The sequence below is a fragment of the Heptranchias perlo genome, chromosome 5 (genome assembly GCF_035084215.1).
Source record: "Heptranchias perlo isolate sHepPer1 chromosome 5, sHepPer1.hap1, whole genome shotgun sequence".
NCBI lineage: Eukaryota > Metazoa > Chordata > Chondrichthyes > Hexanchiformes > Hexanchidae > Heptranchias > Heptranchias perlo.
The window spans coordinates 72,463,570-72,477,305 of record NC_090329.1 but is presented as its reverse complement, the minus strand read 5'-3'; the positions used below and the strand labels follow the sequence as shown (position 1 = coordinate 72,477,305).

Sequence of the window (13,736 nt, the reverse complement as noted above, 5' to 3'; positions counted from 1 at the left end):
TCTTTTAAAATAGAATTAAAAGTAACTCTTATTTTAAACAAAGTACAACATATATTTAGCCACAAAACTTAGTAGAACACAGAGGTCATCTGTAATGGGTTAATTCTTCAGAGTTACTGAAATCTGGACATTGTTTGTAATTTAGGAAAATACAGACCAAAATCTGAGATGGAGAAATCTTTCACACATCTTGTACATTTTGAAAAGACTCTCTTAATTCTAATTGTAAAGGTTTGACATAATGGGCACGATTTTAAAAAGGAAAAACGGGTGGGTTGGGGGTGGTGGGGGCATTCATTTTGGACCTGCCCCCAACCCGCCCATTTCCGGTTTTCACCAGACGAGGGGCGGATGATCAAGAGGCGGGTTGGTCATTAAAACCTTTCAAGGAGGCTACGGGCCTCCGTTTTTGCAGAGTTTCTGATTTCAACCCCAGGGGGGCCGGGAATCCCGGGCATTCTCTTTCACGCCACGTGAAAGGAGGTGAGAAGGCCTGAGGCTAACAGGTAAGTGCCTTTCTGGCACAGCTTGTGGGCCCGGAGGAACAGGAGTCTGCCTGCCTGCCTGCGACAAGCCTGCCTGCATCGACCCCCCAACCATCGCAGACCCCAACCCCCCGATCTCCGACACTCCCAACGATCGTGCACCTCCCCACTCCCAATCTCCGACCCCCAATGATCGCAGACCCCCCCCAATCTCCGATTCCCCCCAACGATCGCGGACCCCACGATGACTCCCAACCCCCACCCACAACAATCGTGGACTCCCCCACCCCGGATCTCCGACCCCCAATGATTGCGGAGCCCCTCCCACCCCGATCTCCAATCACCCCCCACAATGATCGCGGACCCCAGCGATGAACCCCGATCCTGACACCCCCCACCCCGTTTCTGACCTCCAATCCCTCCCCCCATGACTGACTCTCCCCGTGACCCCGTGCCAACCCATGCCCCCGTGCCCACCCATGCCCCATGCCCACCCATGTCCCCCATGGCCCCCCCACCCCCCATCCATACAAACAATGACTTACCTGAAGACTTACCTGAACACGTCCTCTCCCTGGCTGGTCTCCTGTCTGACTGAGACCAGCCTGTCAATCAGGCCGATCAGTCAGACGGCAAACCGACCAAAAAAAAATAAAAGCCGTCCTTACATCAAAATCGTAAGGACATCTGGGAAACCCATAATTCCAGGTTTCCCAGCCGCAATTTGAGCCCCCCGCCCCCTTCCCGGCTCAGGGTCAAAATCATGCCCAATATATTAAAACATTTTAATTCACCCTTAAATAGTTGACATTGTGTTCTATGTGTACATGGACAGTTTGACGCTGTAAGTCACCCACCTTTCTTTTTTGTCTGAGGTTCAATTTCACCTAAATCAGAAAAAACAAAATAAGATGGGGTAGTCATGTGGTGCCAACAGGCACTGGCTATATTAGCATATGGAAAACATTACGCATATCAATTATCATTTAATAAAATAGAACATTAATGTTAAGAACTGACTTGGCACATCCAAAATTATAATTCCAAAGCAATAATTGCATTTTCTGTACTTTATACAATTTTCACAGAAACAGCATGCAAACGCAAATATAGCTCACCTCCTCAACACGTGCTCCTCAAAAAAGGATAAATGAAAACAATTGATAAAAAGTTCTGTTCCATCATGTCAATTTCAGATTTTTTCATTAGGGAAGAGGTCAAGCATTTTCAAAGATTTTGAAATACAGGCAGATTACTTTTGCTGTGTTCAAAGTTTAAAAAGAAATTTGTATCGGAAATAGAAATTTTGTTTTAAAATACCAACATTTTTACAAATGTCCTACAATTCTAATGTATATATAAACAATTTATACAATGGCTGCTGTTATACTATATCTTTCTCATGGATGTGAAGCAGTTTCTTATGCACATCGGCATAATAGCAGCAGTATAACTTGTAAGTATGGTCCCGATCTCACTCCTTAGTACACTGAAGATGCAAGATGTGAGAACATTTTTAGTTGGTAGTCTCACAACTCCTGGACTTCACACCAGGTGCAGTATAATTCCAGACCAGTGTGAAACAATGTTTAAAATCTACCCAGGTGGTTCATTGAATCTCCTGGGAAGTTTCTAAACTGGAATCTTTTAAATGTCATAAGAGAAACAGTATGGGAGATTTTCCACTTCGGTGCTCCTGGGATGTGATGGGAATGCTGAAGTGGAAAATCTCTCCTAATGTTCCTGTCTGCAATCTCATAGCATTAAAACTTAGAAGTTGGGTGTAGGATAGTGTGTAATATAACAGGTTAACAGCTCGGTCTGGGTAAAAGGGCGTCATGAGTTAACTAGTGTAGGGAGTTATAGAGAAAGAGTACAGCTGTAGTGGAAGTCTTATATGGTCCGAGTCCAACATTAGGGATCAGTGCTCTCCTCGCACATACATGCACAGAGTTTTTTTGTCCCACAGTTTAAAGTGAGGTACAGTTAGCAGTATAACTTGGGCCTGCCTGCTGCACCCTCACAGTCCATAAATACTGGTCCAAAACCAATATCTATAATATAACAGCAGCCAAAGAATAATTTACTTTATAGTTTTGTGGACTCTGTCTAACTATGTTTTAATGATCCTAACCTGAGAATCTGATTGTTTCTAAATGAGAACAGCACAATCACATTTTCAGGCATGTTCTGATTTGCCAAGAATACCATTTACTTTTATTGTTCCTGTGGCTACGGGGAAGGAAGGCACAGACTTTGTGCTGCAACAGAGGAGCAATAAGCTGTTTCACTGAGTGCTTCAATTAGCTCAAAGCCCACTGTTGCAGCTTAGAGTCTGTCTTCTTGCACTGTAGCAGTTAGTACTTTAGGCTGTCTCATGATACCATTTCGATATATTCAAGGATGTTCTAAGAATTCTGCTCATTCTCTACTAGCCAACCAAATAGCTCAATAATAATAACCTGCAATGAACTGAGGCAGCAACAGAGGAGCCGAAGGGAAAAACATTTTTAAAGGAAGGTTTTCCAAAAATGTAGCATAATGGGTGTACGTCCCACTTAATATTCGGTCCCATTTACTGCAATGGAACTGAAAATCGGGCGGAGTTTATAACAGGCAGTCGTGCGATTCCACCCATTTTGCGCTGCATAACCGAATTTCTACCCTCATATTCTTATCAAATCACATTACATATTTCTTTCATTATTTAATAATGTTTTAATAGATTTTTTAAAAATTGGGCCTGCTAACTCTCCAGTTGGAGCTCTGTTTTTTGTGCCATTTCTCAGGTTTAGGAACAATGAGCACAGCTTCACGGAGGTATGATATCTCAGCATCTAGCCTAATGATGCCAGAGCCTTTTCCCCATTGCTGAATCTATTCAATGGAGCACCTCTCAGCTACTGTCAACTTTTTAAACCTGTCTTATAGACTTAAAGACCTGACCTGCATTCCAGTGGATAAATATGTAAATAATCACATTGTGTGTTACTGAACCGTACAGATCAGGAAGGTCTGAAATTTGAATCCTAGTCTATGCTGATTTAGCTGGTCTCACCTGACTTTGCCAAATTCAGTGTCCCTGGACCGAAGGGAAAACCCATATCCTCTCCATCACCAAGACCGCCCACTTCCAACTCTGTAGTATCGCCCCTCCCTGCCCCTGCCTTAGCCCATCTGCTGCTGAATGCTCATCTTGTTACCTCCAGACTCATCTATTCCAATGCGCTCCTGGCCAGCCTCCCATCTTCCACCCACCATAAACTTAAGCTTATCCAAAACTCTGGTGCCTGTATCCTAATTCGCACCAACTCCTGTTCAACAATTGTGCTCATTGACCTATATTTGCTCCGGGTCCACCAAAGCCTCGATTTTAAAATTCTGATCCTCGCATTCAAATCCCTCCAAGACCTTGCCCCTCTCTATCTCTGTAATCTCCTTCATCCCTACAATCTTCATTCCTCCAACTCCAGCTTCTTGTGCATCCCCCCAATTCCCTTCGCCCCTCCATTGGCAGCCATGCCTTCAACCATCTAGGTCCAAAGCTCTGGAATTTCCTCCCTAATCCTCTCCGCCACTCCACCTCTCTCTCCTCCTTTAAGATGCTCCTTAAAACCTACCTCTGTCCCAATGTCTCCTTCTGTAGCTCGGTGTCAATTTTTGTCTGATTACGCTCCTGTGACGTGCTTTGGGATGTTTTACTATGTTGAGGGCGCTGTATAAATGCAAGTTGTTATTGTTGTTTGGAAAAGGACACTGCTTAAGGTTCCAGTCTCTGATCGATGTTCAGTGATTCCTGCTGGAAAGTGTGCATGTATGGATGTCAAGTAAGGTTTGGAATGAGCCCTCAACCGTAATGCTCCCTACACAAAATTAGGCATTTGGACAATATGAACTGAAAGATATTTTATGGCTAAAACCGAATGGATTGCCTTGGTTGACTGCTCACTCCCATTCCATAATCGCAAGTTCAGACAATTAAACATTTTATTTTAGTTACAGTAACTTGTGCATCTCTAAAACTTTTCTGAGGAGCATATTGGATTCAAGTTCAAAATGCATAAAACATTCATCATAAAAATGTCAGTATCACTGAATTATACAAAGCATCAAAGTGAGACAAAATGCATTAGTTTTCATTAACATTCACAAGCAATAAAATTTAGACAGAAAACTGGCTATTTAGAAAGAGGATATGGCATTCAATGGGTAGAATGATAACTGTACAAGGCAACCTAAAAATGGCACATGGGCGTTTTAATCAAAAATCACTCCAAATATAATCATCCCTTTGACAAGATGTCTTGGGTGATAATTATTCTGCTTCCTCGTGGCAAGGACCAATGTGAACAAAAGGATTGTACTTTTAGCTTTGTGAATGTGTTAGAATATGAATTAGACCAAAAGAAAGTTACTTGTACCTCACAGCTGGTATTATAATCTCAATAGTCATTCAAACATTTTAATAGCGTTTAGGAACTGACATGCTTATTGTGCATTTCTACAGTGTTTTGATAAGGTTGTTTCAGTAAATAAAACATGTGAATGCTTTCTTTTTTCAGTGGGAGTTAAATTGAAAATAATTTCTTGAAAACATATTTGACATGAAGTCTGTGGTTTATTCCATGTGGTCCATGTTGAAAATAATATATTTGTTTTCCCATGTCTAGATCCAAAAAAACATTAAAAATATTATTTTTGGTTTAAATTTTCAGACTTATCCTGGGGTTATTTTCATTGAGAAAGCCTTTACCCTTTATTTCAATAATCCATTTACAGCCAGAACTGGGACAGCCATAACGAATTAAAAATTGATAGGGGTAATCTTATGAAATATACGCTACCATCATGGAGTGTTATTCACTGATAACATATATTAGGATTCAGGCACACACTCCACGTGATTTTCTGTTGATTAAAATGAATGAATGGAAAACTGTGATGGACATGTGTCCGAATTCGTGAAATGCACTCTCAACAGAAGAGGCTCCACGCCAGGAGCATGCTTTTGTTAAATTCCCCTCAAACATATTAAAATATCTTTATCTATTTCTCTTTGCTTCCCCTCCAACCCTCCATTTATGGATGGATTTTGATTTCATCGAGGTGAGAAATATCTGTGCTGAAAATTGCAACATTTTCCTAATTTTTGCACCCAGTGTCAGGCACTTTCAGGTTAAATGTAGCATAATTAAATGCACGATAAAACTCATTCAACTCTGCTACAAAAATGTGCCTTAACCCGACCATCAGAAGTGCATCTCCCTACTGAGTCAGTATGGCATTTCCATTTCCTACAACAGCTTTTCTTCTGGCGCCTCTGAATCAGAGTATTTTTTAATGCCAAATAGCAGCAACTTGTGAGTGGTTTCACACTTTTTACTCATACCCACAGGGAATTGGGTTGAGACTGCTCAAACAAATTTCACATAGGACTCCTTACAGCAGAGAGAGACTTTTCATCTCACCAGTTAAGTCCAGGGGGTGAAAGGGCAGGTCCTAACCCTTTATGCCAAACAATGTCCAATAGTAAGGTACTAGTATTAGCAGGGACCAAATGTTCTTGTTTTTTTTTAATGAAAATAAAAAGCTAATTTTAATATTGTGCTCCAAATATATACATATGAAACTGCTAAGAAGAGAGTTGGGAGAAGAATATCCTCTCTTTACCTAACAATAAATTAGAAATGTACCACAAAAGTTTCAGTACAAGAGGCTTTTCAAGTTTATACAAATCAAAATGTCTTACTATAAAAGCTTAGAAAGCAGAAATATTACAGCTCTTTAAATTACACAACAGGGAATAAAGTAATTCTAGTTACTTCAATCAGGTTGGACATAGTGCTCATATAGTTTAATCATCTTATACTCATGTTACATATAAAATGTATCTACTACTATACAAGTCTGTTTGTTCTGAATACCTTCATCCAGATCGTCATCGGGGTATTCTGTGGTTGTTAATATATCACATAGTAAAGATATAAAGCCATAGATCCAATCTGAGGTATCTTCCACAGCCTCATCTATGACTTTCATAGGGTCTGAGCTTAAATCTTTAAAACCTCCTGAATGCATATAAGGAAAGAGCAGTAAGAAATAAAGAAGATAGTTCAGAGATTAAAAGGAGAAAATGGAACACCTGCAAAATAATTTATTGTTTGAATTCTCTTTCAGAGAGATGAAGAAGTTGGTTAATTTATGTACATTATTATTATGTACAATATTATATGTACTTCTGATATCTGTGTCAGGGGAAATCTCTTTGAACTAGTTTACCAAATGCAATGGTAGAAATTAAAAAGCATCAGGTACTAAAAATATTGTCCTGGTACACACAGGTATGAATACTAATTCAATCTGAGTTTAGCTATAATTTTTGTTGTAAAAGCTATTTATCTGTAAATAAAACTCCGTTGCTTAAAAAAATCCTGTAATTTCACCAGCTAGCATACAAATGATAATTTTCTTGAGAAAGTGTTGTAAAAATAATATTTAAGTTGAGTAGAAAAAAGCAGACAGTAGTATTTTAACATTAAAAACAACTCCCAGCTAGACACTTTTTATTCTCTTTTAACCTGGAACGCCTATTACTCTGACACTGATCCAGCTCCATTTACACAAATACTTTTGTGCTATTCTGTCCAAATAGGTGCAAACATAGCACAAATCTCAATTTCTGAAACTGGGGTCCCTCAAGGTAGGGTAATTCACTATTAATTATCTTTAAAAATTGGATCGATTTGCTCAGAATCAAGCGTGGGTACTAAGAAAAAGTGGCAGCTCATTTGAGTTGAGACAATTAACAGAATTTGGCCACAGCTGGTTCTGACTGGGTGTTTGTGGGATGGGTTAAGAGATGTCCTCCAGAATATTGTGTAAAAAATAGGAAGATAGTAGGGACAAAACCTAGAAGAACAAGTGAGGCCATAAAGTTTGTGAATGGTCTTTTGTAAAAACTGCAGCAAGAATTAAAGAGACTATGTGGTAGATTTTCACCTTCACCGCCCGGGCGTAACCTGCGAGTGGATCAACTGCATGGTATGGAACCTTCTCATTTTTATTCCATTGAAATCAATGGGATGACATTCAGGCAGGTTCTATAATCAGTGGGTGATCTGCTTTACCAGGCGGTTAAGATGAAAATCCACCCCCATGTGCTTTGAATTTGTGGTGTTCACAGTGCAATATGCACAGAAGAATCTGTTGAAGGATTAAGGCCGTTGCTGCCCTCATAGAGGTATTTAAGAATAGTTGCTTCCTTGATACATTGTGTGAAGCCTGTGCACATTTTCGCCAACAAGCAAAGGCATTGCAAAGGCAAAAGCAGCAAAACATGTACATTCTTCCCATTCATTCGGAGAACATGCAATGGTCATTCACAAAATCAAAAATATAGCTTTTAGTTTCTAAACATTTCAATAGGAGTTAGGAACAAAGAAAAGAATCCTAAATCCCTTTAATCAGTTGTAAACAATTTTACAACACCAAGTTATAGTCCAGCAATTTTATTTTAAATTCACAAGCTTGAATTCACAAGCTTAAATTCACAAGCTTGATGGAGATGCCATCACCGGCATCTCCACACCTTTAATCAGTGAGTAGGAATGTACAATCAGTTGCATTTCTAATTAGCCCATTTTTAGGGCAGAGGGTTACTTTAGCATGTTCTATCTTGTCAAATAAACCAGTATGGGGATCACTTAACATTAAAATAAGGCACAGATGGAAGAGTAAAATGCTTGTATACCAGAATTGGTGAAACTTACAAGACTTCACTCTTTCAAGGTTAAATTATGAACAGTATAAATTCACATAATCCACTGCAAAAATAGTTCCCTTCAAGGAATACAAACATTTATTGATTACACCTTTTGGTTAATGATGTGCCACAATTCTTTGTAAATGCATTACAATTTGTCACTTTGATTTGGGACATACATCTAAGTGTTAGAGTTCCTTGAAGGCAATGCCAAGATTTTAATGAACAACATGAAATGAGTCCTTGCCTCTAGGGCTCTGTGTTTCCTTTAGTACTTTGCCGACATCAACTTGATGCTTTCCTGTTAGGACAAAATGCATTAAAAAAGGGAGAGTGAAGAGTAACACAGACATGCACCATTGGAAAAGTCAATACAAATCATTTAGGCCGCTCAGTGCAGTATTCGTGGTGTCAGTGACTGTGGCTGTGGCTGATGGTACAAAAAAACTAGCAAACATAGAAACACAAATAGACACTTTAGAGAAAACATTGAGTTAAAGAAAGATGACAGTGAGCTTTTAAAATTTAGTTCCACTCAGTTAATCAATCATAGAGGCCTCACTGTATTATGCATTAGACTCAATGCAGAGCATGCTAACAGCTAAGGTGCAATTCCTCTTTAAAAATACTGATAGATGTATTAATGGTGCAGATCTCCTGTTCTCAAGTTTAGAAAGCAAGTGAAATTCTCTATGCAGCAAATAAAAAATATTTACTGTTGATTTTTGTACAAGTTATGTCGATTTTATCTTTTTTGTCTGCATAACAGTGAAATAAAATATCAGGTAAATCTACATTATTCATACTTTTTACATTAACCAGAGAATATTTATAAAAATAATTAGAATTATATTTTCATTTGTCATATGATGTTGTAGACTATGATCTGTAACATGTTTATAAAAAAGGATTCTTTAGTCCTCCAACGATTGGTATGTAGCTCTAAGTATAAACCATCTGTTTTCCTGATGTGTTTCTCAAAAGTACTTTTACTTTGTAAAATGCACCACCAAACAATGGATGCAAAATTTGAAAATCAGGCTGTTAAATCATGTTCCATAGGTGCCTACCTAAGGATGTAAATAGCCTAAACATATTTGGGACCATATTTTCCCCTGCTCAATGATTTTAACAAAAAAGTAGATGCGAGTAGCAGGTGCTGTAATATCAGTGGAAGAAGCACCAATTGACTTATTGTTAAGGCTTATTAAGATCATTGTTGCGGAACTAGAGAAAAACTATGGGGGTAAATGTTCATGTTTAGTGCTCTTGGTGCATAGCTTCATGTGCTGGGAATTTGAGCATGTGCCCAATTCATAGGCCCACAGTTTTCTCTCCATTAATTTTAATTTGAATTCGGCACACACCTAAATTCCACATTGGTTCTCCCCCAATGGGGAGCTCACTCCTAGGAGTGCTAAAGATAAAAATGATATAAATATAGAATATAGAGCTCGATTTTCGGACGTCCGAGATGGCGGGTTCGTGGTTGGGGGGGCTCCGAAAATCGGGGATTCCCGGGGTGGGTCCGGAGCACGGCTCCAACCTGCCCACTTCCGGGTTCCCCAGTGACGTGCTTAGATGCGCGCGCATCCCCGGCATGTGGGACTCCCGCCGGCAATTAAAGCCGGCGGGATCCCACTTAAACCAATTAATTAGATAGTTCAGGTTGTTTGCAGACCTGATTAACAAGATATTTTAGGAGCGGTGGGATTTTCAACTCAACTAAGACTGTTTCCTGTACTGGGGGAAACACTCCCAGTTGAAATGGACGTGTTGCAGCCACCAGCCTGCAGCAGCTGCAAAGGTCCATTTGACAGGTGGGAGGGGGGGGGGAGACCCTCACTCATTGCAGGAGGCCACTCTGTCACTTTGGAAAAAGTTTTCCTCCACCACCCTCCTCCTAACAATAAAATTCACCAACTTGCACACTTACCCCGGCGTCCAGACACATTTACCTACCTTGCGGACCCCCTCAAATGTACATCTTCTGGATGGGGGCCGCCGTAGCTGCAATCATGACCTCCTCGGAGGACGAACAGCATCACCAGCCTCGCCGGCCACCTCTGACACGTGGAGCTCCACAACACAGTGCTGTGACACATCCATCTGCACAGCAGGAGGGAGGGCAACCGCAGAGAGAGATGCGTCGCAGAAGGCACTACCCTCGCCACAGGGACTACAGACCAAGGCTCAGCTTCCTGGACCTCTCTGAGCAGCAGTGCACACGGAGGCTCAGAGTCACTCGACATGTAGTCGTGGATATCTGCAGCCTCCTTCATGCCGAGCTGCTCCCGGCTGGCCCAAGCACTATCTTCTTACCTGTCGCTGTCAACGTCACCACTGCCCTCAACAACTTCTCCACCGCATCCTTCCAGGGTGCCACCAGGGTCATCGCCGACATCTCTCAGTCGTCTGCACAAAAGAGCCCTGCAAATACACCTACACCCACTTTGCAGTGACACAACGGGTGGCATCAGGTGTGGGTCTTCATGGTGATCTTCAGGAAAGGGCATTATTGCACAAACCAGACAAGATTTGCAAAGACATGGCAGTAGTGGTGCCAATATAATATGTAATGTGAGTTGATCAGAAATCAAATATAAGTAAAGACCATGACAAACCCTCAAACACCCTTGTGCATCCCCTTCATGCTCACCACACGTTTGCCTTACGTTTCCTACTATATATATGTGATGCATGCCCTGTGGCTGCAGCACAGGTAGTGGCAGGTTGGGTGAGGCTGACCATGAAAGAGATGCACGAGAGGGTGAGTATGAGTCGAAGCCATGAGATTGTATGAAGATTGGGTTGAGTGGTAGTGGTGGGATGAGTACTGGCGAGGTGAGTAAATGCAGGTAAGATGAGGATGAGCTTTGAGTGTGTGTGAGGAGTGATGTGATAGAGTAGTGTTGGCAGTGCAGAAGGAGATGTGAGGTGGGGGCGGTGATGTGGCAGACGGAGTGTAGGGGAATGAGTAAGTGTACTCACTTTGGCTGACCTACTGAGGTCATTGAAGCTCCTCCTGCACTGTATGCAGATGCGTGATATGTTGATGGTGCTGGTGACCTCCTCTGCCACCTCGAGCCAGGCCTTCGTGGCGGCGGTGGCAGGCCACTTCCTCCCTTCCGCCGGGGAGAAGATCTCTGTCCTCCTCCTCATCACCCCATCCAGTGGGACCTGGAGTGAGGCATCATTAAACCTGGAAGCAGCTTTCCCCCTGGCCTGCTCCATGCTGTAATTTTGGCTCCTTTCTGCAGCATCAGTCAGTGGAGGACTGCCCCTTTAAATAGGGTTCCTCCAGCTGACAGCCTATGATGCGGCTGCACAGTCCGCCCGCTGCGTAGCTTTCCAGCACGGAACCCGGAAGCCAAGGTAAATGCCTTCAATTACACTGCGATCGCGAGTGGAGTACGCCGAATTCGCTGGGCGCGTTAACCATGCACCCAGTCGACCCCCCACTGCCAACCCTCCTCCCTCCTAAAATCGAGCCCATAGTGTCTCTCCCTATGAATGGCTACATTGTGAGGAAAATCTCACCTGAAGTGAGAGATGATGTGGGCAATGAGGGTAGTATCTCACACAGGTTGCCAGCTGTCTCTTAGCCTGGTCAGAACTATCATTATGTGCTAATCCAATTATAATACTGAAAAAAAATACAGACCCCAAACACTTAAGATGCCAACGTTTAAATCGGGAAATTGTTTAAATTGGAATAAAGCACTAACCATTTTTAATTTCCGTTATATTCAATTACAAAGTTGCCACTTACAGCAAGTTAAATGCGCCAGATAATTCGGACAGAGACAGGTGGTTACTCAATAGTTGACTGTTTCAATGAATAAGCTTCTTGAATAAATGTTACAAATCGATGATATGTTGAGTGTGATTAATTAATAATGATATTCTTTGATTCATTTATCCAGTTATTGTTTGTTAGTGTTTAGTTGGCTCTGAATCCTCAACAACTGGTACAATCGCCCCCACTCTCCCAGAACAGCTGTGGCTTCCTTCCCTCTGAGGACGCTCCTCGTCTTCAGATATATATATATATATATATATATCTATATCAAGTTACATCGAGATACATCAAAACTACAGCACAGAAATAGGCCATTCAGCCCAACAGGTCCGTGCTGGTGTTTATGCTCCACACAAGCCTCCTCCCTCCCTACTTCATCTACCCCTATCAGGATACCCTTCTATTCCTTTCTCCTTTATATGCTTATCTAGCTTCCCCTTAAATGCATCTCTGCTATTTTCCGCAACTACTTTCTTGTGGTAGTGCGTTCCACATTCTTACCACTCTTTGGGTAAGAAGTTTCTCCTGAATTTCCTATTGGATTTAGTAGTGACTATTTTGTATTTATGACAGACATACATATATATATATAATAATTTGGGATAATGGTAAATTGATTTTGGAAAAAATAAGTTGTTGTTGCTGACATTTCTAGTTACAGTGCTTACAAAAGCAACGTATGTTAATTGCAAAGTGTTTGCACTTTCTTTCTGTTCTCTTTTCCTCCCATTCACACCTAAACAATCAGGTTTACAACAAAATTACAAAGTCTACCCTATCTGGGAAATCCTCTTCAGCCCTAGGCCACAGTCCACATGCTCTATTTCTCACTCTCTATTACAGTTGATTCCCTGCTCCCTTCGTTTCACCTTATGAGGTTCATTTTTCAGCCAATTTTATACCCATTCTCTTCTAAAACTATTCTAAACCTGGCTATTGCCCTGTTAGCAATTGTCCCATGAATCTATACCTTGTGCCCAGCGAACCAAGTACGTCCTTCCCAATGAGTGACATGGAGCACTGGAGTGTCTAAATGTGCTGGATTGTCTCAATAATTTTGTGTTCTATGTTTTTCTGCATTTGTTGACTTATTAGCACATTGACCCCGATATTTACGGGTGCAGGAGAGCACGGAAGTGCGTCCAAAACCCGGCAAGGCCAGGGATATGGAGGTCTTGCCAGATTTAATGGCAGGATCTCATTATAATTTTCTTCTTCTGTTGCCTGCCTGGCAGCCAGCCAAATTGACAGGCTGGCCAGCTGCCGGGCGGGAAAACCAGTGGCAGGAGACCGCAAAAGCAGAGGCTTCCTCAATGGGCCGGAGGGAGCACTTCTGGTCCTCCTGGCCCACCAAGAATGCTATAAAAAGCACCAACCTGATGGAGCCGGCAGCTCTCGCCTCCATTTCGCTGCAGGGTTTCCCAAGCCGTGGGAAACCCGGCTGGCAGCTGTTAAATTTAAATCAGGCTTCCAACTGCACTGTGGGAGACTGATTTGAATTTGATAATGAAGTGTTCCACCTCACACAACTCGCAACCTGCTGTTGGCACGTACGTGGCAGGTTGGGGTTGCGTTTCCCAATTTTTAATTTTTAACCCCCACTCCCCACCAAACATCTCCCACCTGTCGTGGGGGGATTAATATCGAGGCCATTGATTCTGTTACTATGTTTTCTGCAATGACATCA

General features: G+C 41.8%; 1 protein-coding gene across 50 annotated transcripts in view; it reads right to left on the bottom strand.

The window, feature by feature from the left end:
* Positions 1-13,736, bottom strand: part of trdn (triadin) — a 471,335-nt gene that overhangs the window by 394,746 nt on the left and 62,853 nt on the right. For 46 of the 50 annotated variants that reach the window (XM_067984597.1, XM_067984606.1, XM_067984623.1 and 43 more), the window contains exons 3-4: positions 6,410-6,553; positions 1,343-1,372 (exon numbers count right to left, since the gene is read on the bottom strand). In XM_067984597.1, coding sequence (XP_067840698.1) covers positions 1,343-1,372; positions 6,410-6,553 — 174 coding nt within the window. Of the gene's footprint in view, positions 1-1,342; positions 1,373-6,409; positions 6,554-8,494; positions 8,549-13,736 lie in introns of all 50 variants that reach the window. The other 4 variants (XM_067984607.1, XM_067984632.1, XM_067984633.1 and 1 more) reach the window with 2 other exon arrangements.